Here is a 26,812-nt window from a genome sequence, read left to right on the forward strand (position 1 = left end):
ATTTGAAGAACAATCTGTTGATACCTTCACTACTAAGAGCACTCACGAAATAGGAGAGAGGAAATAGAAGGTTGGACCTCACCTGTCATTCCTGGTTTCATTATAGTGTTGCAGAAGAGATCTGCCTGGGCTTTGGGTCTGCTTGATAATTTCCCAGAGGGCTCAATAGCAAGGTTGATGTCATGAAGAGAATGCCTGGTAGAGGAGTTTGCTCACTGCCTGACAGATGTGAGGCAGAGTGAGACAGACAGAAAGGGACTGGGGTTTGTCTCTCCCCTTCAAGGACCTGCCTCGTGTGATTCAACTTCTTCCAGTGGTTTTACTACTTAAGGGCATTACGACCTCCTAGGAGTGCCACAGGCTAGGACCATATGTGAGCCCTCAGGGGATATTTAAAGCCCAAATAATACACTGTATTTTTCCCACCTCTGGGTCTGTATCTGTGGAGGTGATGTCTTCTCTTCCTTCATCCCACCTACTGCTTCTGCTGTGTTCCTCACCTCAGCAGCCACGGTTTCCAAGATTGTTCTGTTACCAGACCCACGAGTGAAAGAAGTGGGGACTGAAAATGCCATTTGGTTCTGGTTCTAGGACTCCTGGTTTTTGCAGAAACGGAAAGCTGACATCCTTGGGAGTGTCCTCCTGCTTCTCCTTCTCACTGCCAGGATTCACTCTTGTGTTGTACTCCTGGATGCTGGATGGGTTTCCCATGATGATCTCTCACGTTACCATAAACAGTTTACAGCAAAGGAAGTTTGCTATCTCAGTTCTTCAACCTCCAATACTCTTGTTATTTCTCCTATGACTCCCCATCTCTCTCTAAGGAGGACCCTGTGAATGCATGATACCTTACCACTGAGGCAGTCCACCACCTCCGGACTTCTCTCTACAGGTCCAGTCTCTTTTGCATGTAAGCAGTGTATTCACAGGTTTAAAAGCTTGGACTGAGGCAGCTTGCGTCAGGATGTTGCTGTCTGTCACAGCAGTACAGAGGGTTTCTCCTCTGCTCTGCTGCTTGGGATCTTTTCTTACTTCTGAGACTCCTATTTATTTATTTATTTGTTTGTTTATTCATTAATTTATTTTGGACTGGAATTTATGGTCCCTTTTTGGTGTCTCTCCTACTATAGGATGACTTCAATCCAACTCCTTCTTAGATGTCCAGACATCCAAAAAGGAGAGTAATGAGCCAGAGACCATTTCCTTTTACTGCTCCCCCGTTCTTCAACCTCTGGCCATTTCCCTTTGTAAAACATCAGCAAGGAGCGGAAGGTAGCCTTTCCACCTACTGTGAAAAGCTTGAGTTGTTTTCTGGCACCCAGCTTGATTCCTGTCTTCCAAAGTAACAAAGACTCCATTGTAACTTATCCTCAAGGTTGAAGGGACTTGCCTAATGTTTGAAGATATGAGCTTGGGGTTGATCTGCTGGCCGTCTGTCACTTGAGGTAGATAAATGTGTAGGAGTTCAGCTAGTGGCATCTAAAATTTCTCACACAGCCTCCAATCCTGGAGTATTTGTAAGTTCTCTGATTTAAAGCAAGAACGTCAGCAACCATAGCTGGGCATAATAGTGCACATCTTTAATTCTAGTGCTAGGGAGACACAGCCGATGGCTCTCTGTGAGTTTAGGGCTTTGTGCCCATGTTCCATGGCCCCCTCCTTTCCTCCTTCTATGAGAGAAGAACGATAGTCAACAAGGCCCAGCTATGATGATCTTTTCTAAGGGGGCATTAGTGTATCTGATGAAGATGATGGCTGTTCCACTTGGAGGATAATCTTGTACAGCACCCTGTTCAAGCATTACTCTGATTTTAGCTTTGGCTATACTTCCTGGTTTATATACTGTCAACAGTATATGAGAATACTCATCCCACAAACTCTGCTGGTTGCCCCAAATTCCTCATACATATTTATACTAATTGTAGGACAAACATACCAAGTCTTGCCTCACAGCTTTGAAATCAAACACCTTATTAGCCAACTCTCCAAATACCCACACTGACAGGAAGTCTAACTCCTTCTCGCAGAACAGTCAGTATTTCCTAGGTGTAATACTGGAGTTTTAGCAGGGTAGCTGTGGGTGGCTGTCCTGACTGTCATGTATTTAGATGTATTCCTTTTACCCGTTGACACCACTTGGGATGCATAAGCTGGCACTATCTTTCTGTGTTGTTCTCTCCCCCAACCCCCTCACCTCATATCTGCCTGTCCCTTAGCAGATTTCTGTTTATCTAAATCTGTCTATCTATCTAAAGTTGTATATTTAGCACTTATCCATCTATCTATCTATCTATCTATCTATCTATCTATCTATCTATCTATCTTCTATATGTCTGTCTATCTATCTATCTATCTATCTATCTATCTATCTATCTATCTATCTATCTATCTATCTATCTCCTACCTACCTACCTATCATTTACCTATAGCTGTCTATCTAGCAGATGACTGTTTACTTCCATCAGCCTCAGTTGTTGAACCATTATTATTTTTTTTTAGGATTTTCTTCTAGTATGTATTATTTTATGCCTTCCAAGATTACAATGACGTTCAAAGGCTTTACCACATTGATTACATTTGTAGGGTTTTTCTCCAGTATGAATTCTTTCAAGATTTTGAAGCTGAGGATCGTATGTAAAGGCTTTATCATGTGGCTTACATTCATAGAGTTTCTCTCCAGTATGTGTGCTCTTATGTCTTTGGAGATGACTATGTTGTACAAAGGCTTTACCACACTGAGTATTTTCAGAGGGTTTCTCTCCAGTATGCCATCTTTCATGTCTTCCATGTCTTCTGAAACTTTGACAATGTTCTTCAATAGTATGGTCTTCCCAATTGTAACCTATAGCAGTGAGGTTCCTGTAGGTCTCCAGCATCACATCTTTGTAGAGACTCTTCTGTGAAGGATCCAGCAAAGCCCACTCTTCTCGAGTGAAGTTCACATGCACATCATCATAGGTCAATGCATCCATGTCGCAACTTTGGAGCTTGCCTGAGCATGCCTCAGAGAATCCAACGGCAGGACAGAGAGCACAGCAGCCAGGACCATTTAAGATTCGAACCATTATTTTTAAAAACCCACTAACTTGAAACTCAACCTTGATCCAACACAATATTCCCTGAGTGTGTGACTCACTTTTGTGCTTAAGTTCTGTCCCACTCTCAGAGAGTGCTGCTCTGGCCTATTTTCTGCCCCTTTCCTCAGTCTGACTCTAGGTCCTGAGTACAAGGCTCAAACATCTATGATTAAATTTGTGTCCTACTGAGAGTTATGTTTACTATACTTTTTATTCATTCCTTTTGATTCCTTTCAGAAGACATTCAAAGTTTTCATATATATTTTGCTTGTTGGTCAGCCAGGTGACCTTGCTGATCTGGGTTGGGTTCTTTTATGCATTGAGGCCTGAGCTAAGTAAGGCTCATGTGAAGGTTAACCTCCATTTTCAAGTTCATCGCAAGTAGAATTACTGTGGAAATGTGAATCTCTCCAAAAAGATTTAACTGAGAGAAGAAAACTCATCCTGAGTGTGGTTACAATTGCACTGGGAACCTTAACTGGATAATAAGGAGAAAGCCATCTCTCTCTACTTTCTGACTGCAGACACAGTACAACCAGTTACCTCCTGCTCCTGCCACCATGCCTTCTCTGCCATGTTGGACTGTTCCTCAGGGTATGAGCCCAAATAAACCTTTCCTACTTTAGGTTATGTTTGCAATGTATTTTGTCACAGTAACAAGAAAAGTAAGTGATATAGTATATGTAAGATAAGTAAGTGATGGCACCATGTCCTCAATTTTCAGATCCTGTGACTATTCTTACGTTAGGGCTTTACTGCTGTGAACAGACACCATGACCAAAGCAACTCTTATAAAGACAACAATTAATTGGGGATGGCTTACAGGTCCAGAGGTTCAGTCCATTATCATCAAGACCAGTGCATGACAGCATCCAGGCAAGAATGGTACAGGGGAGCTGAGAGTTCTACATCTTCATCTGAAGGCTGTTAGGAGGAGGGTCCCATTGCCTACTCTCATAGTGACACACTTCCTCCAACAAGGCCACATCTATTCCAACAAGGCCACACCCACTCCAACAAGGCTATACCTCCTAATAGTGCCACTCTCTGGGCAGAGCATATTCACACCACCACACATGGCAAGAGCATCTTTGCTTGTATAAGAATTTGATAGAGAGAGAAAAAGTGAGAGATCACTTTGGGGGTAATCTGGGTAGATCCTATATAGTCATAAAGGTCCCTGTAAGAATGGGTAGAGGATGTAAAGAGCCAGAGAACCACAAGAAGATCATGGGAGCAGCTTTGAAGAGTATTCTGCCTCTGGAGGAAAGGACCAAGAGACAAGAAGTACAGGTGGCCCTAGAAGCTGAAAAGAGAAGGGAGTAGCCTGTCACCCTAGAGCCTTAAGGAAGAAAACAGCCTTGCTGGCATTTCATTTTAGTCCAGTAAAAACTATGTTAGACTCTTCCCTTTATGTAATAAATCTGATCTTTTTTAAGCCACTATCCTTGGAACACATGGCCTAAACATCATCAGAAAACATCTTCACTCATTTTGATGGTTCACAAAATATTTAATTTTAACTTAAAATAGTATTTATGAGGAATGAGTCCTGCTGTACTGTGGCAGTATAGGGGTCACAAAATTAATGATAAGACTTTATTCATTTTTCTAGAACATTTTCCTAATGTCTGTGGTAAAGTTTCTGTTGTTTCCAACATCTGTATTAGAAAGTTTCTCATTATTTTTTTCTCTTATGGGAGTTGAAATTTTCTTGCTTTTGCAAATATACAATAAATTTGAATTGCAGTTCAGGCATTCTGAAAATTGTCTGAGGGAACATGATAGCTTTTTTTTTTTTTTTTTTGATAGGCAGTTGATCACAGCTGCATTTAGCCTGCAGATTCTGAACATTCAGTGTTGGTCACGGCATTTGCAGTGCTGTTTGGATCTGTGCCTAGTGGCTTAGGGGGTCAGTCTGACTGGTGTAGTTTATCCCTTTATTCATTTTGAAGGCCTTGTCATGCAGTTTAAGGTTAGGTTCACACTATAGCTCAGGGAACATCCTAAGAGCTCTTTGCTTAGCTCCTCCTATTACCACAGCCCTAAGCCTGGAATTCTAGCAGAGACCAGCACATCACACTCAGCCAATAGCCCCAAAGAAAGCAGACCGGAGTGGTGGCAAAAGGACAGGAAAGGATTTTAAGTAAAATGGTTATATTAGAAAGATGGCAATTTCAGCTTGTCTTTAGAGTACTGACATGAACTTAAACAAAGGAAAAAACTTGGATTGTGGGAACGAGAAATGAGGTATATGTCATTAGGCAGTCATAATCAAGGTGAGGTCTTCTTCATGCTTATCGCAGTCTGGCTCTATGAGGTGCACTAGAGAAGTGCTATTGCTTGAGGGGACAATATGATGCTCTGGAGATGATCGCTCCTCCTTGGGGAGGGGACAACTTCATGTCAGGTGAGCTGTCTGTGAGGCTTGGCAGATCTTGGAAGCCAGTGACTAGAGAATTTCAGGCTCCTTTCCTGAACTAGAACAGGACTGTGAAAAAGCTGATGTTAGATGACTCAGTCACTCTCTGGACCTTCATCCTTGAAGAGGGATGAGACATGTTCGCTCTCCCTGACTTTTAGACAAACACACCTTCAGCGATGAACACGTGCCATAAGGCAACCCCAGTGGCACCATTATTTGATACTTTCTCTGATCACAGGACAAGTTTTCCCACAGTTGGGATAGGCCAAAAAGCTCTCTTTCTAAATTGGTGTGTTATGTTTCTTTAATTAAAAAGTTTTTTTTTGAGAGTTTCATACATGAGTACTTGTTTATATCATTTGTACCATCCATTCCTCCTCCAAGACTTCCCATGCTCCCCCACATCCTCTAAAATCACACACACACACACACACACACACACACACACACACACACACACACACAAGTATATGTAAATATAGCTAGGGTGCATGTGACAAGCAGGAGATAGGGACTTATTTATCTTCCTAGGCTTTATGACAGGTTCCTCATATCTTTTTGAGGCCCCCAGTGTAGGTAGAATCCTAGATACCCACACACTCACCCGCTCATCAACACACTGAAAATGACCTCTTTGCCTGCCCTCTTGTGCTTCCTGGCATCTCCAGTACCCGCTCTTGATGGACTACAAGACTTTCACCTGCCTGAGTAAGGACAGCTGGAGCTGTGCTGGTGTTTCCTTCTGTTGGCCTTGGGAGACTTAAGCTGAGTAACAGAGTTGCCACATCTCTCTGTGTCTTCTACAAAGTAGTGACCTTGGACGTAGGAGACTCCTAGCCACAGTAACATGTGATCCTTCTTCTGAAAAAGCAAAATACTTTCCTGTTGCTGAAACCACAGAGTGGGCCCACAGCACTGCAGCAGGGACACACTCATCCCTGCATTCGTCACTCAGACAGCTCACGTGTCCCTTCTCTCATCCATCTCTACATGTCAAATGTTCTGCTGTATTTTGGAATGGCTGAAGATTTTTTTAAAGGTTTTATTTTAAAAGAATCCCACACTGTGATAGGGTTTCTGTGTAAAGAGCTTTTCCCTCTGAAACCTCAGAGAAAAACTTGACTATGTAACTGCCTCATCGCTCTCAAACTTATTACCGATTCCTACAAATGGGTGTGATCTTCCTAACCCAGGGCAACCACTGCGTTCAGGGCATCACACCTCTAGCTACCCTCAGATGTTGCCAGGAACCCAGGAGCAGGACATAGCCTTACCTCAGTCATAGTGGAGTCCTGAAGTGTGTTCTGAGTCTTCTAGGAATGGGCACCCAAGGGAACTTACTCCAAGTGCTCTTTCTAAACGACAAGAGTCACCCGCTATACTGACCTTCTCTCATCAGAACTAGCTTCCTATTCGTTCCTTGATCTTCACGAACTTGATGCCATTGAAAAGTATTCTAATATATTAGAATTCTCCTGTTTTCCCAATTTGCGTATGGGGGTGGCATCTGTGTATAGGAACTATACTACCACAGAGGCCAGTCTGGGCCTCTCTGTTCCGTTGTACATAGTGGTCTAAGTGAACATGCATTTCCTGATAAAAGTTATGTTTTGTTTGATGGGACATGCCACCATCCTAGTTCCTCCTGACTTCTTAAGTAGAAACACTCAGACATTTTGAGACTCAGAGCCTAGGACTATCTCTAAATAAAATGTGTCCATCCAAAGGTTTGCTATTCATAAACTAATTCAAAGGTCACAGAGGGACAAGAAAGAAAAGGAGAGCCCCGTCCTGCCTCAGAATTCATCCTTCTTCAGGTACTGGAAGCCAAGAGCAGCCTCACTTTGGGCCTTTGTTTTTCTAATAGACACTTGGCTGTTAGAGTTCTCAAGACACACAAAAGTATTTTGCCAACTGCTAATAAGAGGATTCTTGCTGTTTTCCAGTAAATTGATCGTGAGTCTGATGAGGATACACTACTAATCACTTAAAGATGAATGACTGGGGGCAGGGGAGGGCTTTATCCTATGTCTGAGATACACTAACCATTAATGGATGAATGACTGGGGGGCTTCATCCTGAGTCTCAGGATATATAAAGTTTTTATGAATGAATGACTGGAGTGGAAGTGTGGAGATATTTTCCACGTGTACGTACTATTCAGATTATTCAAAGGATGAAATATTCTAGGTCAGACGGTAACTCTATTATGTTGTGTTGTGTCTCAGTGAATTCAGGAGTGACTGATCTCAAATGGGGCACAAGAATTTGACACCAGGTCGGAGATTGTCTGAAACCACGAATGTTGAACATACAGTCCAGTGAGCAGAGACTTCCCATGTGCAAATTTAACACTGTGCCTACAAAATGAACTGTTCTAAAGCACAGAGAATATTGTCCACATCCAACAATAAAAACAAAAAGAAATCTCAATGGATTTCAAAGACAGGGAAGATGCAATAGATGGTCTATGACTATGGTCTACTTGAGTTAGAAGTTGGTAAGTGAAAGATGATATGAATCAGCTGTGATTCTAACAAGGAATTCAGTAATTAGAGCCAAAAGGTCAGAAGAGATGTCAGAGAAGACAGAGCATGTCAGAATGGAGGGCAAGTGAGAATTAACATAGGAAGCCAGGAGAACGGAGCCAGACATAACGCTGGCCAAAGACGGTCAGGACAATGAGGAAGGTGGCATCACATGCATACCCCCTCCCCCAACTGTTGGCCTTGAACTTGGCAGGTGGTGTCTGCTGCAGGCAACCGCTGATTCCATTTCCCAGGAATGAGTTCACCAGATTTCTCAGGAGTTCCTCTGACTCTGGGAACTCTTTCTAGCATTGTGTAAGGACAAAAGGAACAAGCACAGTGCCTCTAGGCTGGAATGTAAGTGCCACTTGCCTTGGCAAAGTTGGGGGGACAGCCCCAGAGATGTGCATGCAGAGGATATTTTTATGGATGTTTGTTATGCCAGGGTTTGTGTCACCACAGGTTGGGGGACGTCTCCTGTCTCCTTCTATTTGGGGGTAGTGAAAAAGGATAAGGCAGGGGAGTGGAGATAAAGGCTCAAAAGAACAAAGGAGGCAGTCAGGAGCACAGGGCTGTGGTGGGCAGGGCCATGTACAGCCTTGAGTCCAAACTTTTTTTTTTTTTTTTTTTAACTTTTACATTACCATCGCTTTACCCTTGTGACCCCAGTCCCTAGGCTGATGCTAAAGACAGTCATGTTGTGGAAGATGCCCATGCTTGTAGGACTGATTGTGTTAGGCACCCATATGTGGACCATTGACAAAGAATTTTTAGATGTTACTAAGGATCTAGATTATTTTGTGGCATCAGTGGAGTTTGCTGTGGCTCAGTTCAATGACAACAACTCAGAAGAGAACACATACAGGTTGCTAGAAGTTGGGAGAGCCCAGAAAAAGGTGAGTCCAGATGCAGAGCATTATCTCTTCATGAAGAGCTGTAGGCTGGGGGGTAGGGGGGCGGATGGGCATCAGCAGGGACTCGTGAGGAGAGTACTGGGCCTGCAGAATACTTTGTAGTCGCAAACCTGGAGACACTCCCTGACCAAAGACACATTTGCCTCTTCCCTGTGTGATTCTGTCTTGGGCTCTTGTTAGACTTGGGCCCTGGGCCCTAAGAACCCTTGGTATCAAACACTTTACCACCTCTAGCTACCTCACAGCTGTGGAGATGCAGGTCTTGCTCATAATCTGGGACTGGACATGGAGGTGTGAAACAGATGTGATGGAGTGAGTATATTCTTAGTATGTGCCAAGCATAAATGTGCCGGGGTCCAGCCTCGACACAGGATCGGAGTTGTGAACTGGAAGCAGGGATATCTGGAAGGCACATAATAAATATACACAGACTACTCTTTGGGTACAAACTGACAGGCAACTTCAAGGCTTAAAGTCTCTCTCTCTCTCTCTCTCTCTCTCTCTCTCTCTCTCTCGAAGTTTGAGGCTGCATACACTCTGCATTCTCTTGCTCACTCTGCTTTTTTATTGGGGTTTTCTTTTCTCCAACTCCCACACTCATTCACACCTCTGTTCATTACCTTTTCACTCTCACACACACTCTTCATACACACCTCATACATATCTCACACACACCACATGCACTCTCCTTTCACGCACACACACAATCTTCATACACACCTCATACATTCTCTCCTCACTCACTCTTCACATTCTCTTCTCATGCTCTCTCCCTGGCTCTCACATTTGTTCTCAGACTCGCTCTCTCATTAGCTCCCTCATTCACTATCACATTCTCTCTCCACTCACTCTTCACATGCTCTTCTCATGCTCTGTCACTCGCTCTCACATTTGTTCTCAGACTTGCTCTCTCATTCGCTTCCCCATGCGCTCTCTCATTCACTCTTCACATACTCTTCTCATGCTCTCTAGCCTTTCTCTTGCCCCAGTCTTTTATTGATAACTCAAAAGTAGGTAGAAAAAAGACATTGTATAATCATTGCCAAATCAAATTCAAAGGAATAACCACGTCCTACAAAGAACTAAGAATTACAATTTTTCCCAAAGTTTAAAGCTTCCCCTATTCCCAGGCCTATGGCCAAAATAATAATAATAATTGTAAACTTATCATTATTTAAACTTTAACTTCTAACTTATTATATTTCAGAGCTCAAACTCTCCGAGTTCAGCTACTTGCATTTTCCTGTGAAGCTCTAATGATAAATGACATAGGCAAAACTGCCAGGTAGTGACCAGAAAGAATCAAGTTAACCCTTAACTCAGTGGTTCCGCTAGCTTTCTGTTCCTTGCACACAATGACTCTCGTAAGAGTCCCAGTATTTTGACTTAGTTTTACTAGTTTATAGTTTTATATATTCTATATTTCTAACTTATTTCCTAACTTCAATAACTTTTTCCTTTCTTAGGGTCCCAATGTTAGCTCTAATTCATTTTCTAATAATTTCTTTAAAGTTTCTTTGCAAGTCAAGCATTAATCTGGAACTACTATTGTGCAGTTATTCCAAGATAAGAACACGCAGCATGCACCTGGGCCATTAGGGCTGTGCTGTGCTGTGCTGTGCCCCTATGCCTCAATGTCCAATTGTTTAAGAATCATAACATCAAGGAACATCTAGTTTCACAGAATTCACCAGAGCAAAAGGAGAAAGAAATAGGAAAGTCAGATATAATAGAATAATTATGCACACCAAGGCCAACTGAAAGATAGTCACACACAAATGAAATTTATACAGCTGTTGTCCAGGGCTAAGGTTAGGAGAAATGGGAACAACCAATTTTTACAAAGAGCTGCTGTGGGCTACTGAGATGTCTTCATCCCAGCCTACTGCAGGCAGCCTCTTATTTCAGATGGTGGGTCCCCTGGAGGGATGTGTCTCCTGCTTCCCAGGGTCCCAGGTGCCACCCTACTTTACAAGGAGCAGGCTTCTGAGATGTCTCCATCCCCGCCTACTGCTGTCAGTCCCTGTCATCATATGTTGTTCCCAGTATAAATATAGACAAAGACTTCTAGTGTGTTTTGTTAAGGTATGTTATATATTTGACGTGTGTTGTGCAAAGATAGGTGTACTATTACCTGTATAGATTCCTACGTGCCCAGTTTAGTCAGCTTTTTTGGCAATCTCCCCATCAGTCCACCATGATGAGTATTCTTCTATGGTAGGATTTCCTGCTTAGGCACCCTCTGAGTTTTCATGTGTATTTGTTTAAGGATATGACAATCATTCTCAATAACTCAATAAGGCATCTTGAGCAGATTTTAAACCTGGATGGTGAGACCATGCATTCACCACAGTGTATCTGTAAGAGGGGCACTTGCATGCAGTCATTGCGCATGTGAAAGACAATAGATTCCTCATACCTCAGCAAAGGTGGAGTCCTGCCTGCTTCTTGTTCTATATCAAAGGAGTGGCTTAGTGAGAGTTGTCACATCATCCTGTGTGGCTACAGTGTGTGCAGGTTCCTTTTTGTGTAGAGTTTGATTGTGATCCTGTGAATACGCCATATCCTACATGTCCATGCCCCTATAGAGGGCCAGAGTTCAGCAGGAAGTGTGAAGGAAGACTGGTCAGTGTCTTGTGGCTCTCAAAGGCACATTTCTGTTAGCAAACATTGATAGCCCAGTCATATAGAAGACTATTTATAAGCAAATGCATTTTCCAAGTATTTGCCCATTTTCTACTTGATCTTCTTCCCATGTTTTTGTTTTTATAAAAAAACAATTATTTATCAACTTTTTGCATAATTTCTTTTCTACAGACATGGACAATGATTTTTTTAATGGATTTGGAGATGGGCCGTACGATTTGTAAGAAACATGATGAAAATATCCATAATTGCCCATTGCTACAAGGCTCAGGAGAAAAGAAGGTTAGAGAATCAAACTACTTCCATTTATGACTAATCTTTTGGGAATAAAAAGATAATCAGGCAAAGCCTGGGACAGGGGTTAGGGAGGGTATGAGAAAATCCAGGTAGAGTGAGGAGACATCTCAGGGCTCCCTCACTGGAAACGGAAAGGACCTTCGTTCCCCCACATTCATTTATTTATGGCTAAGATCAAAAACTCAGGTGACAGCAAATGCTGGCGAGGATGTGGAGAAAGAGGAACACTCCTCCATTGTTGGTGGGATTGCAGACTGATACAACCATTCTGGAAATCGGTCTGGAGGTTCCTCAGAAAATTGGACATTGAACTACCTGAGGACCCAACTATACTTCTCTTGGGCATATACCCAAAAGATGCCCCAACATATAACAAAGACAGATGCTCCACTACGTTCATAGCAGCCTTATTTATAATAACCAGAAGCTGGAAAGAACCCAGATGCCCTTCAACAGAGGAATGGATACAGAAAACGTGGTACATCTACACAATGAAATATTACTCAGCTATCAAAAACAATGACTTTAAGAAATTCATAGGCAAATGGAGGGAACAGGAAAATATTATCCTGAGTGAGGTAACCCAATCACAGAAAAACACACATGGTATGCATTCATTGATAAGTGGCTATTAGCCCAAATGCTTGAATTACCCGAGATGCACAGAACACATGAAACTCAGGAAGGATGACCGAAATGCGAATGCTTCACTCCTTCTTTAAAAGGGGAACAAGAATACCCTTGGGAGGGAATAGGGAGGGAAAGTTTAGAACAGAGGCAGAAGGAACACCCATTCAGAGCCTGCCCTACATGTGGCCCATACATATACAGCCACCCAATTAGATAAGATGGATGAAGCAAAGAAGTGCAAGCTGACAGGAACTGGATGTAGATCTCTCCTGAGAGACACAGCCAGAATACAGCAAATACATAGGCGAATGCCAGCAGCAAACCACTGAACTGAGAACAGGAACCCCATTGAAGGAATCTTAGAAGGACTGAAAGAGCTTGCAGGGGCTTGAGACCCCATATGAACAACAATGCCAACCAACCAGAGCTTCCAGGATTAAACCACTACCCAAAGACTATACATGGACTGACCCTGGGCTCCAACCTCATGGGTAGCAATGAATAGCCTAGTAAGGGCACCAGTGGAAGGGGAAGCCCTTGGTTCTGCCAAGACTGAGCCCCCAGTGAATGTGATTGTTGGGGGGAGGGTGGTAATGGGGGGAGGATGGGGAGGGGAAAACCCCTACAGAAGAGGAGGGGGAGGGGTTAGGGGGATGTTGGCCCGGAAACCGGGAAGGGGAATAACAATTGAAATGTAAATAAGAACTACTAAAATTAATAAAGATGGAAAAAAATTTGTATTAATTCTTTGAGAATTTTATACAATTCTTTTTCTCCTGTAACTCCATATCTATGTTCACTGCCCAACTTCATGTCCTAATTTTTTATTAATCTATTGAGTCTAGTTTGTGCTACGTATCTATTCCTGGGTATGGGTGATTAATTGGATGCACTTGACCTACCAGGAACTACATAGAAGGCAGCACTTTTCTTTCTTTTTTAAAAATTTTAATTGTTTTATTAAGTAATTTATTTATTTACATCCCAAACACTGTTCCCCCTCCAGGCCCCTCCCTCACAGGGTACCTCCCTCCACCTCCCTCCCCTTCTCCTCTGAGAGGATAGACCTCTCTTGGGTATCTACCCCCTCAGGCACATCAAGCCTCAGCCTGATTAGGCACATCCTCTCCCGCTGAGGACAGACAAGATAGCCATGAAGGCCGAACTGCCTGACTGCTACAAATATGCAGGGGCCTCATTTCCGCCCGTGTTTATCCTTCCGTTGATAGTTCAGACTATTGAGAGTTTCCAGTGGTTGAGGTTTGTTGATTCTTTTGGTCTTTCTGTGGGGTTTCCATCTACTTCTTACCTCTTTGTTTTGAGTTGGGCTGGTTATTAGTTGGCCTTTCATTCGGTCTCTGCTCCATCCCTGCATTTATTTTTAGACAGGATAAGTTTTGGGTCAAAAGTTTTATGAGTGTGTTCATGTCCCTATCCGTCTTCTGGGGGTCCTTCCTGCTTACAAAAGGTAGCCTCTTCAGGTTTCATGTCCTCAATGATAAACATCTTGGTTAAGGTCACCTGCATTGACTCCTGGGAGTCTGTACTATCTCAGGTCTCTGAGACTTCCTAGAGACTCCCCTCCAGCACCCCAGTGAACTACAGCTTTCCATTCATTCTCCTGGCCCTTTGTGCCTCTCTCCTGTCTCTCTGCTCCTTATCCTGTTTCCCCATTGCCCTCCCCCTGTGCTCTCGCTCACCCATTTCCCTCCCTCTGCTTCCTATGATTATTTTGTTTCTCTTTCGAAGCGAGATTCAAACATCCTTGTTTGGTTCTTCCTTCTTGTTTAATGTCTTAGGTCTGTGGGGGTGTACCACGGGTATTCTCTTTATGGCTACTATGCGTTTATCACTGAGTCCACACCATGCATGGCCTTTCAGGTCTGGGTTACCTCACTCAAGATGATATTTTCTAGTTTCTCCAATTTATCTGCAAAATTCATGATGTCCTTGTTCTTACTAGATGAATAGTATTCCATTGTGTAAATGTACCATGTTTTCTGTATCCATTCTTTGGTAGAGGGGCATTTGTGTTGCTTCCAGTTTCTGGCTATTGGGAATAGAGCTGCTATGAACATAGTGGTATATGTGTCAGAAGGGGTCATCTTAAGCAAGCCTAACATACCCCTCTACTGCAGATGCCCATATGGCTTCTGTCTATGATAAACTGTGACTGTGGCCCTCATTTGGCCTTTAGAGACCATCAGGATTCGGGAAGATGAAATTCTTTCTGTGGTCATCAGTCCTCTTTTGCTCATGTTTTGGGATTAGGAATTATGTAATTTATTCACTTACTCTGACTTTACTGATAGATTCTGGGTTGTTTTCAGTGACATTTTTGTCCTGTCTGATATGTAATCCATGGCATCTGGGACCTTGAGGATGGCTTTCCATCGAGGGACTCTGTCAGGGTTTGTTAAACTAATGGCCTTGGAACAGATTCATTTGGGCTAGTTTGTACTACTGTTCTGTTGGGGAGTGCCTGATGCCTTCTTTCAAGTGCTCCCTTCATTCCTCAGGATCCTTTGGGTGGGAAGTCCATCCATCATCATAGGTTGTAGGGTGGGGAGCTGTAAGGGCAGGATGCCTCAGGGTGCTGTTTCAGTAGCCCTTTCTCTCAGGTGGAGGGATTTTGTGACTTGTGTCCATTGTCCTAGTTGGGGTTTGAGTTTTATGCTCCTTGCTTCTATAAAATAGATGTTTCACCTTTATTTTTGAACAAAAAGTTTTTCTTCGTCTTGCATGCTACATTATTTCAATCATTAAAATGTTCTAACCTATGTATTATGGTTTTTTTCAGGTGCACTGTGTTTTCCAAGTAGATGCACGACCTTGGTTTTCCCGCTTCACAGTCCTGACTAGCACCTGTGTGCCGACATAAGCAGAGGGGAGGGGCTTTGGCTACGTATTGTATTCTCCCTTCCTCTGGTGTATGACCACCTGTAGCCCAAGGTCTGTGTAGTGCTAATGCAATTAAAAGCATCTCACAGCATCTTCTGGATTCCTGAACAGTGCTTGGGGTCTTCTATGTTGTTTATTTGCTAAGGATACCATGTTCACTGATAAGCATCCTTTTTTTATTGCCCTGACTGCAAGTATAGATTTTGGAGTAAATCAGACTCCTTAGTTCATGTGAAGCAGCTCATGTATGGGCTGGATTTGGTTGATTTGTGTTCTTTTTCATTCATTTATATATTCACTTATTCTTTAATTTCTCTATGCCCCCTTGCCTATGCATTCATAAGGAATGCAGAAGCCAGGCATGGTGGTGCCCACCTATAGTCTAGTACTATACAGGAGGTTGAAGAAGCCTACAAGCTGGAGATCAGCTTAGGCAGCACGGTGATGTGAAAACTCACAAAGAAAATGAAAGAGAAGCACATGAAAGAATACAGAACACTTTTCCCCAAGAATAGTCATTTGTCTCTTCATGCTTCTATGCCAGGACCTAGGCTCATAGTAGTGTTCATTCGGCAGTGGGACCAGGCTCAGACTCAGGGGTGGAGGGAAGGAGTAAATGATAGGCTAGAAGACCTTGCCCTCCTAAACAGCACAGGCTGCCTGATAGGGCTAGAAGTAAATGCATGGCTCTAATGGGAGAGTTTCAGGTATCTTTCTCAGTAACTGACAGATCCACAGAGTCAAAATCACCAAAGACACACAAAATGTGAGAATTTATTAAACAAATTTGATGTCAATATATATATATATATTCACCTAAGTTCAGTATATGCTCTGTTTTGAACCTGTGGATAACCACATTTTGCTCCGTAATCTACATCTTAATGAACTTCAGAGAATGAGTATCATGTAGGTTGTGCTCTTTGACCACAGTGAAATGCATCTAGAAATTAAGGAGGGAAATACTCGAACATTTAGCTTTTTATCTCTAAGCGCCAGTAAAGTGAACCCAATGTAGAATAGGATGTTTTGAAAACACATACTTAAAACATTCTTAGTTCTTTTTTAAAAGGTTTATTTTTTGTTTTTAATTATTAAAGCTACGCATGTATTTCTGTCTGTATGTTTATGTTCATGTGTTCATGCATGCGTAAGCTGTGTGTGCGTGTTGGGGGCTGTGGGTTGGTTTGAATGTGAGTACGTACATAGGAGTACATGTGCCTGCAGAGCTAACTGGCATAGGTGCTGGGAACCAAACTCAGTCCTCTGGAAGAGCAGTACACACTCTCAATCACCAAGCCATCCATCTTTCTGGACCCCATTCTTATTTATTTAATGAAAAGAAAACATTGAATATATGATGTGTATGTATGTGTGTGTTCATGTGTGTAAACACTGGTTTGTGTGTGCCATGGCACATGTATGGAGGTCCTTGGGTGTTGGGGCTCACTTTGCACCTTTTTTGAGACAGGCCGTCTTTTGTTGCTTACTGGTTGCTGTGCCAGGTTAAATGGCTCGTGAGCTGCCAAGGATTGTCCTGTCTTTGCTTTCCATCCTGTCATAGGAACACTGGTATTGCTGATATAAAGTTCCACACCTTAGATTCATGTGGGCTCTGAGGATTTGAATTCAGATCCTTACGCTGGTGGGGCTAGTGCTGTACCATCTTCCCAACCCTCAATACATCCTGAAGTAACAAACAGTGGATTCTGCTGCTATAGACCTTCAAGAGACATATTGTACATGTGGGAGTGTGCACTCTAGAGAGCAGACAAGACAGCAGGTGATTACATTGGATTCTAGATCAAGACTTCCCTCTTCCTAAATTCTTGTTTGAATCCAGAAAAAAAAAACAGTGTAGGGGTAGTGGATTGTAACAAAAATACATAAAAGAAAACAAACACTTCCTTAGGGATAAAACAGTTGCTAACCTTTAGTAAACTAATTATAACTTTGGAGAAGACAGATAACTCACAAGCTTCAGTGAGAAGGGACCACAATACAGATCTGGAGACCTCAGAGAGATGATGGTAAGATATGATGAGTCTGCTACTAGGAAGGATGAATGTAAACAGACGTAGAAGCCTACTTTGGTAGGGATGCAAAGGGCTTAGGCAAGTTTTGAAGTCTGCTGGGGGAAAGGATATCTTTGTTTTTAGGACCTCTGGCCATCATCATTTTTGCTTTTGCTTGTTTGTTTTTGTCCACTGGACACAAGCTGGAGTTAGCTGAAAAGGGGAGTCTAGGTTGAGAAAACGCTTCCATTACATTTCCTGTAGGAAATCTGAAGGACATTTTCTTGATTAATGATTGATGTGGGAGGGCCCAGCCCTCTGTAGGTGGCACCATCCCTTTTAGGTGCTCTCTAGTTGTATAAGAAAACAGATTGAGGAAGCCATGAGGAGCAACTCAGTAAGCAGTGTTCACCAATGGCCTCTTTGTCAGTTCCTGCCTTTGAGTTCCTGCTCTGACTTCTCTGGATATTGGATTACAAACTGTAAGATAAAGGCCTTTCCTCCTCAAAATGCTCTCTGTCGTGGTGCTTTATCAAGGCAATAGAAACCTAACTAAGACAGCATTCATCATCATGCTGTCTTGAGAGATCATTTCCTCCCACATGGAAGCTCTAGGAAGGGGTTTTCAATCGTGTCCACAGTCCTGTCCCTTTCCATGATGCCAGATCGATAGTTCTGCTTCTACACTGTCCCCAAGGCAACAGTTAGGTTCCGGGTCTTTTTTTTTCTTTTTCTTTCTTTTTTTTTTGAACCTTCAAAGTTTAAATGTCTTGGTCTCCCAAGGCATGGCGGACCATTTGAGCATGAGTTCTTTTTTCCATGCTGGTAATTTTCAGAGTGTTTCAGCTTATTCATCCCCTTGCCTTATTTACTTCTCATCAGTAGTCCCAGAAGTGAGACAGAGTGTAGAGCATTTCTCCTGAGAAATCTGGCATAGGGGCAAATAATAGAGGTGGGTGTGGATGCATATCTGCAGATGCCCCTTTATGAGTCCAATCAGCTTCTAGGCCCATGACTGCCATTTGTGTTCATTTCTACAGACCCATTTCATGCCATTCTGATTCTCCTAGGCACTGGGCTGCAAAGCACAGACGGGGCAGGACCTTAGGTAGGAAGTAGAGGAGTGATGAGTTGACCACCAGATTGGTCGATATAGTAGAGAAGATGATCTCCCAGTAGTGACTCTGACCTCTCTCATTGGGGTCCTCTGAGGCTCCAAGACCATGGGCATCTGGTTTTTAATTCCAAATATGCAAGACCCTACCTTACCTCATGAGAGTTTCTGTGACCCCACCAGTTCTGAAATTCAGAGTAGTAAGGGTAAATTGGTTAGATTTATAATCCCGAACTCCACATCAGTTCATATCAGGGATGGGCAGAGTGGGGGGGTGGGTGAGGGTAGGAGGAAGCAGACTGGGAGATGTACAAGCAGAGGATATGTTACATAATACCCATGAGCCTGTGGCTTATGTTCCCAAGGTCTTGAAAATGTAGGCTCCTCTTCTGCCTTCGGCTTTGAGACAAAGAATGGGTCAAGGTGGAGGAGTAGAGATGCCACTGGCAAGATGCCCTAGTCAAAGTGAGGCTCTTAGCACTCCAGGGCCTCTGGTGGGCAGGGCCATGTGGGATGCACCATTTGCGGCTGCGCCACCCCTCCACCCAAGCATCCTCAGCTCTCGGTGCGGATTCTGAAGACAGCTATGTTGTGGAAGTCGGTCCTGCCCGTGGCACTCATTGTGCTGGGGATTCATGATTGCAACTTCAAGTTTATAGAGATCGACAAGAATGATAATGATTTTGTCATGTCTATGGAGCATGTCCTGTTCCACTTCAATGAAAACCAGAATGATGATTTTGCCTACAAGTTCCTGAGAGTCCGGAGAAGTCTTCGTAAGGTGAATAGCCTGCTTCCTGCCTGGTGCAATAGCCTGCTTCCTGCCTGGTGCCTGCATTCATTCCAATACCTGGCAGGACTAGGGGACCTCTGGGTTTGTAGTAAGTTAAAACCAAGGCTTTTATTTGATAGAATTAAAAAAAACCCTTAATTTAGTGCTAGAAAAAGCTCCAGACTTTGGACTTATTTTAAAGTGAGTGTAGCCTCTAAAAAGTAGGGGAGAAGGGAGGCACCAATGTCTCAATCTGAGTTCCGGGTGAAGGAAATCGAATCAGTACTGAGGGATATTAGAACAGTAGAGAGCCAGGTGATGAGAGAAGGTGGCACCGGAACTAGCAGTACAAGGTTTCCCACAGCAGACAGTTGGCAGCAAATGTGACGTGATGACAGGTACCTTTGGGGAGCCAGGTGAACTGGGCATTGTTCAGTAGGGTGGGAACGTGTACTGGGTTCCTGGTGTTATGAGTATCACTGCTGGGATGACGTTTGTGTAGGCAATTGGCTGTGGAGTTAGACAGGGGCTCACTCTTTCACACTACTATGCTAGCTCCAATTCCATGAGTAAAATACTAGGCCAGTCAGAGTGAATGTGGTGAAACAGGATCATGGGAGCTGGAGAAGGTAAGAAAGTGATGACTCTTTGGGTGGGTAGAAAGTGTAGTTGTCACAGATACACTCACAGAAGAGGATGAAGCAAGCATACTCAGGATATCCAAGTCTCCTGGAAGGAGGTACTGTGACTCTATGATTTGAGGTGAGGGGAAATACTGAGGAGTAGGGGTGCAGAAGAGGAGTGGCAGCAAGGAGGCAGGATGCCAAGCTGGGAGTACTGGGATTCCACTAGGTAGTGCTCCTCTGGTGAACTCCCAAACCTTTCACTCGAGTCTTCCTAAGCGTAGTGGCCCACACAGCCTCTGGACAAGACGAAGAGAGTGGTGATTTGGTCACCAGTAAGTGGGAGTTGGAGCAGATGTGTGTGCTGGCCTGGTTGAAAAGTGAGTAGGTCCAAGGAGGGACACTATAAGGTGTTTTTCTGGGCCAAAGGGGGCAGGAACACTATCAAATCAACAAGCAAACAACAACAGAAATAGAATAAGAGGATTTGAGGAAAGACTGAAGCAATCTGAATTGACATGTAACATTATTGTAGTTCTGAAGTAGCCTCATGGGACTGACCTCAGGGAAGTGTTCATAAAGCTGTTAAAGCCTGCATAAATTCAGATGATATCATGTATTGATGGGAAGTGTTACCACTGAGACCAGTCTTTCTATTGGCTTCCTTTGGATAGAATGATGTTTCTTTCTCACATCATGGCCCCCGCATGAAGATCTATGAGGCAGGTAGAATTGCAGAAGGTCACAGATTTGTGGCATAATTTTATAGTTGAAGGTCTGGGAATACCCCCTATTGCCCAGGGATACGATACTCTCTGGTCTTTATTTCCTGTCCTTTGATGATTCCACTTCTTAAAGCTGATTCCAATCTTGGGCTCTGAACCATAGTGTTCCTCCTTACTAGAATTCTTCCTGCTGCTTCCAGGCAGGGGTCCCAAGCCTGACTCACTGTGTATACTATGTAGGAAAGATATATGAGACAGTACCTGTATGCTGTTAGTGTGTGTCAGATGTAAGTGTATGACAGTGTCGTTGGCATGAGTTGAGGCATGTGTATGAATGAGACTGTTAATGGGTAATTGGTGTTGTTGTGTGTCTGGCTCAAGAGTGTTGTTGGTTAGTAATGAGTATGAGAATATTGCCTTGTGCTTCACATGAGTTCATATTGCTGTCATCTGTGTAGATTCCTGAACCCCTGAACCCCAGAATTTCCAGGTCTGCTGAGTGAGACATATGTTCTACCTGCTCATGACAGATTGGCTCACCTATTCTAGGTCAAGGAGTCACTCAGCAGTTACCTCTGATACTGCTTGGGTGAACATTTGATAATTGTCATAGTGTCCTGTGTGTGGCTGCTGTGGATTTAATTGTGTGAATATGTTGTACCCCGGATAGTTGCTACTCTGTTACTAAGAACTACGGGGCATTTACCAGGGGAAAATAGACTGAAAGAAGACTCAATGTTTCCCCTATTGTACTTAATAGACATTGGGAGCTCTGGGGATCAAACTTTGTGCTTTGAGCATGCCAAGCACATACTCCCCAACTAAGCTATATCCCCAGATAAATGGACATTATCTTTTGTGTAGAATTAAAAGGAAATTTTGAAAAAAGTAGATTAAAAGACGGCTGGCTGTGGAAGAGTATCCCTGTAACCCTAGTGCTTGGGAGGCTGAGGAGCAGTAAGATCGAAAGTTAGACGTCATCTTGCACTATACTGACTGTCTTAAAAAGCCAAAATGACAGCAACAAAGAAAAAAAAAACCCTACCTACCCCCCCCACAAATCAGAGAAACAAGATAGTAAGTGCTCTGTGCTATTTATTTTCTGTCTGTTTAACTTTTACATTTTCTGCTTGTTTTTCTATTGAGTTCTCTCACTTATTTCCAATTAAATATTTTCTAACAGTTTTGCAATTTCTTCTTGACAGAAATATACGCAGAGGTATTTAGTAGACCTGGAGATGGGCCGTACACTTTGTGGGAAATATGATGAAGACATTGACAATTGTCCATTGCAGGAAGGCCCAGGAGAGAAAAAGGTTTGGGATTAAATCAACCCCATCTATCGACAATCTTTTGGGAAAGAATGCAGAAAGGACTCTTTTAGGCAGACAGAGCCTGCCTCTCAAGGCCGGGGCAGTCCTCTGCTCCTATCCCAGCTGCCTGGCCACAGGCAACCGCCAGGCACCCACGTGGTCTCCATCTGTGATGGAATCTTCCCTGTGGTTCCAGCCCTATGCCATCAGAGACCTCTGAGGTTCAGGAAAACAAGGGGTTCATGTTCTCCTTTTAGTCACCAGTCTTCCACTGTTTGCTTTTTGGGGAGTGAGAACGCTTTAGTCTGTCTGCTTGCTCAGCCTTTCCCTTTAGCTCCTGGCTGGTAAGGGTGGTTCCTGGGGACAACCTTGTCCTATATCTGACATGTGAGTTTGTACTGCTGTTCTCTTGGGAAATTCCTAAACAATTTCTCAAGCATTTCCCTGTCTTTAAGGACCCTTGGGAAGGGGTAGAAGTTCACCTATCACCCTAGGTGTTAGGGAAGCTGTGAGGACAGAATGCTTAACATGAGCGACTACCCCAGCAAGGTGCTTTTTCAGGAGATCCTGGGCTTAGGTGGGGGAATTGTTACAAATTCTGTTATTTGTTCTTGTAGAGCTTTGAGCTTCATGAGTCTTGCTATAGGTTACTGTGTTTTAACTTTTCTTGTTTTTTTTAAACATAGTTTTTATAATCTAAATAGCTTTAATGCATTGCATTTTTCCAATTTATGCTTTGTGACTTTTTTTTTTTCAGGTACGCTGCACTTACATTGTGGAGACTAGAGTATGGCTCACTGAGTTCACCATCTTGAACAGCACCTGTGTGCAGACTTAAGTGGGGCAAGAGTCTTTCTGTGCCTGTAGCTGAAGGCCCCTTTCCTCTAGAGGGTGACTGTCTGTGTCCTTGGGTCTTTTTAGTACCAGCACAATTAAAGTCTTACAAACCATTTTGAGTCCTTAAATAGTATGTAGAGTTTTCTGTATTGACTGTTTGCCACAGAAGCCACACTCAGTGACAAGCAATAGAGATTCTATAATCTATATTATCACCCTATGTGAAGGTGCAGAGTATGGAGTAGATTTTATGAAGTAGTTCACTGTTTATTTCAAATTTTCATTCATTCATTTTTCCATCATCTCATATTTGTATGTAGTGTATGTAGTTCTTTCTTTCTTTCTTCCTTGCTTTCTTTCTTTCTTTCTTTCTTTCTTTCTTTCTTCCTTCCTTCCTTCCTTCCTTTCTCTCTCTCTCTCTCTTTCTTTCTTTCTTTGTTTCTCTCTCCCTTTGCTTCTTTGTTTCTTTGTTTCCTCCTTTCTTTCTTTCTTTGTTTCTCTCTCCCTTTGTTTCTTTGTTTGTTTCCTCCTTTCTTTGTTTCTTTGTTTCTTTCTCCTTTCTTTCTTTCTTTCTTTCTTTCTTTCTTCCTTCCTTCCTTCCTTCCTTCCTTCCTATCCCTCATTCACATGTTCAAAAGAAAGGCAGAGCTGACTAGGAGCAGTCAGCTGAATCACAGTGGATGATCTTTCTGCAGAGCATTGGAGACAGACTCCTCTGTGTGTGTGTGTGTGTGTGTGTGTGTGTGTGTGTGTCTGTCTGTCTGTTTGTCTGTCTCTCTCTCCCTCTGTGTGTGTGTGTGTGTGTGTGTGTGTGTGTGTGTGTGTGATTAGAATTAACAATGACAAAATTCTACCCCTGTGTACACTGGTGGCTGCTGACAAGAACATTTTCACATTTTCCTGATAGATTAGTCTCAGTGTTTTTACCTATTCGCTGAACTCCATGTTTCTCACCCAGGTCCCAGTATGGGCTTTTATGGTTGTCAGCACCATTCACTGCCCCAAGAGAGGCACAGTTTTGCTTTTAGGCCAAGAAATACTGCAGTCTACCTCCTCAGATTCTGGGAATGGCTTTGGAAGGACAAAAGATAGGCAAGTGGGGGGTGGAACACTACAGAGAAGGGAAGGCGATGGTAATATTATCTGGAAGAATACTCAGAATGGGAGGCTTAGTGGTCTTTTGTGTCTTGGGCCTCTGGAATTTCAATTTCATTGATCTATGGAGAAGAATCAATTCTTTCTCGGCCTTCCCATTCCTGTGAGTTTGTCACAGTGCTCATGGGTCAAAGTTATTAGAACTATCTCTGCAGCTCCTTGAATGTAGCACAGTGGCTGGCTTTGGCCCTTTGACATGTGTATAGGATTTAGAACATCTCAACATCTGGCTTCTATTACTATGTTACAGCTATGTGGTCAGCACAGCTGGAATCTTATTATAAGAGCCTCTTGTCCATGGACCCAATGGCTCTTGTTCATGGACCCAATGTCCTTCTGATCAGCATTGTTCTTAGGCAGGAACATTTCCCCAACTCCTATTTCACTTCAGGAAGGTTCCTGACCTGCTTCGTTTTCATGATATGAATATTGCATTCTGCTTCAATACACAAAATCCTCCTTGGTTCATTTTACATTTCTCTGAAAGATTAACCAAAATATGTCTCTACTACAGTAAAAAAGCAAAACAAACAAACATCAAGTAGATTCTGTGTCCCCAGGACACAATACATTTGTTGTTCGGTTTTCACAGGTAAAGTTGCAGGATGGTTCTCCAAAGAATTCAAGAAATCAAATTAATTGCAAGGAGTGTTTTGTCTGTGGTCTCCATTTGACTGATCCTAGCCTTCATAGTATGTAAAACAAGATCATCTTGTCAACTTCCTTGAGTCAGCACTCAGGGCTCATTGCTAGGGCTTCTAATGTTATATCTGTCACCCTTGTCTTCTGATCAACTCAACTTAGCTTTGTAATGAAATAAGTTTGTTCAAAGGCCATCTGCATTCCCACAATCATGGCAGCACTGCTCCTAGTAGCCAAGATGTGGGAACAACCTAAATGCTCATGACAGATGAATGCTTAAGGGATTATGTGCCATGAATACCAAAATGTTTTTTAGTCATGAAAAAAGAAAATACTGCCATTTTTGACAGGGTGGATGGATCCTGAAGAGATAGAACAGACATATAATAACAAATACAGCAAGACCTAACTCACAGATGGAATTTAATGAAAACTCAAATCCACACTGAGAGGGAGTGGTAGAGATTACAAGGCAGGATATATTGTTCAAAAAGGACAAATTTTCAGGATGGTCATATTGTAATACTTTATTCTCTTGTGGAAATCCACTAACAGTAAATTTGAAGGTGTTTTTATTACAAGAAAAAGTAACTATGTGAGGTGATGAATACTCTATTTCACTGTTGTATATATCACCTCACATAGTTATTTCATGATGTAAGATTACAACAAAATATCTTCCCTCTAAAAGTATATTATTGCTATCAACAATATCTCAAGAGAGCTAGGAATGAAAATAAAGAACATAAACACTGCAACTATCCTTCATCACATAAAAATACAGTAATCCTCAAAGGAGTGGTAAAAATGATAGAAATTAAAAATTGGAGATATGTTTTCTAAGATTAAAAGAACAAAGTCAGCCACAGCTGCATAAGAAACGGCTTCAGTTGTACAGTAGCTTTATTTTAAACGTTGTTAGGAACTTTGAAACGGTTTTCCACTGAAATCACTTCTCTGGATATGTGCACAAAGGAGATAAAATAACTACCTATTGAAGTTCTTGCACTTCCTTGCTCATTGAAGCATTATTCATAATAGCTGAAATGGAAATAATTGAAATGTCTGTGAATGAGTCAATAGATCAAGAAAATGTTGTACCATGTACACAAAGGAATAGTATTCAGCCTTAGGAAGAGATTGTACCATTTGCCACAACATAGATAGATGGAAGGACAGCCATGCTGAGGAAAGGTGATAAGATGGTAGTTACCCAATTGGCATTGTTGAGACAGATATTGAAAACGTGGATGATTTGAACGAGATGGCCCCCATAGGTTTCTATGAAAGCTCATTTCTCTCTCCCTTTCTCCTCCCCCTCAATCTCTCTCATTCCCTCTTATTTCCTCTCTCTGCCTCCTGTTTGTGGATCAGATGTTCTAAGCTCTCAGTTACTGCCCCAGTGTCATGTCCCCATCTTACTGCCAAATTTCTGGCTATGATGATTCCTGCACTCTATCCCTCTGGATCCCCGAGCCCCCAAATTAAATGATTTCTATAATAAATTTCCTTGGTATATGGTCTTCGTCATAGCAATAGAAAAGTAACCAAGACACATGTGCAGTAGGGGAGGAGGCAGAAAATGGAGAGTTTTGAGTCAAATATACAAAATGGATCTTTAGGATGAATATAAGTCAAAGATACAAAATGGACCTGAAAGATGAGTATATCCAGAGACCAGTGATTCTGTGCTAAACATGAACACTGGAGTAAACAACTGTATTGTGTTACAGAGTTTTGCTGAATGTATAGAATTTAAACTATAATCTAGACTCTAGATTATAGCTGCTCTTGCCACAGAGGGAAATAGGTAATTTGTGTGTAGAAGTGATGGTTGCCAGGCTTCCATTGTTGGATACAAGGCTGTATTGAATGCCTTTCAAGGTAAAAAACTTTTTTTTTGCTTCATGACTTGAATTGGTATTGTTCAGGCAAATATTGAAAACATGGATGATTTTAAGAGCTCTAAGTATTTTGTCAAGTTGCTTTCCAAAAACGATTGTACCACTTTACAATCTCAAAGTATATTGAGCATATAATTGATAATCTTGTTATTTAAATGTGAAAGAAATCAGTTATTGTTTTAAGTTACAAATAGTTTTAAAAATGTCACAAATGACAGAGGCTACAAAAATTGAGGTAGATAAAGTTGTCCACATAAAAATGATGCTGCTACTGCTGCTGCTGCTGCTGCTGCT

At 42.4% G+C, this 26,812-nt stretch overlaps 3 protein-coding genes across 3 annotated transcripts; 2 read left to right on the forward strand and 1 right to left on the reverse strand.

The window, feature by feature from the left end:
* Positions 1-2,504: 2,504 nt before the first annotated feature.
* Positions 2,505-3,049, reverse strand: LOC116900670 (zinc finger protein 431-like; the record flags this gene model as incomplete). Its single annotated transcript, XM_032902374.1, has 1 exon — positions 2,505-3,049. A coding segment is annotated over exon 1 (468 nt), but the record flags the coding sequence as incomplete, so codon positions are not given.
* Positions 3,050-8,689: 5,640 nt separating this feature from the next.
* On the forward strand, positions 8,690-15,509 carry LOC116900671 (cystatin-14). Its single transcript, XM_032902375.1, has 3 exons — positions 8,690-8,926; positions 11,762-11,872; positions 15,318-15,509. Exons 1-3 carry the CDS (start codon positions 8,711-8,713, stop codon positions 15,396-15,398), a joined length of 408 nt encoding a protein of 135 aa, XP_032758266.1. The 5' UTR covers positions 8,690-8,710; the 3' UTR covers positions 15,399-15,509.
* Positions 15,510-19,103: 3,594 nt separating this feature from the next.
* Positions 19,104-22,945, forward strand: LOC116900672 (cystatin-12). Its single transcript, XM_032902376.1, has 3 exons — positions 19,104-19,328; positions 21,873-21,983; positions 22,738-22,945. The coding sequence occupies exons 1-3, from the start codon at positions 19,134-19,136 to the stop codon at positions 22,816-22,818; spliced, it is 387 nt and encodes a 128-aa protein (XP_032758267.1). The 5' UTR covers positions 19,104-19,133; the 3' UTR covers positions 22,819-22,945.
* Positions 22,946-26,812: the final 3,867 nt, after the last annotated feature.

This window comes from Rattus rattus, chromosome 5 (genome assembly GCF_011064425.1).
Source record: "Rattus rattus isolate New Zealand chromosome 5, Rrattus_CSIRO_v1, whole genome shotgun sequence".
Taxonomy (NCBI): domain Eukaryota; kingdom Metazoa; phylum Chordata; class Mammalia; order Rodentia; family Muridae; genus Rattus; species Rattus rattus.

Coding starts and splice junctions, on each gene's coding strand:
- LOC116900672 (XM_032902376.1), top strand. CDS start 19,134: ATGTTGTGGAAGTCGGTCCTGCCCGTGGCACTCATTGTGCTGGGGATT. Junction 19,329..21,872: donor TCCGGAGAAGTCTTCGTAAG/GTGAATAGCCTG, acceptor TCTTCTTGACAG/AAATATACGCAGAGGTATTT. Junction 21,984..22,737: donor AAGGCCCAGGAGAGAAAAAG/GTTTGGGATTAA, acceptor TTTTTTTTTCAG/GTACGCTGCACTTACATTGT.
- LOC116900671 (XM_032902375.1), top strand. CDS start 8,711: ATGCTAAAGACAGTCATGTTGTGGAAGATGCCCATGCTTGTAGGACTG. Junction 8,927..11,761: donor TTGGGAGAGCCCAGAAAAAG/GTGAGTCCAGAT, acceptor TCTTTTCTACAG/ACATGGACAATGATTTTTTT. Junction 11,873..15,317: donor AAGGCTCAGGAGAAAAGAAG/GTTAGAGAATCA, acceptor GGTTTTTTTCAG/GTGCACTGTGTTTTCCAAGT.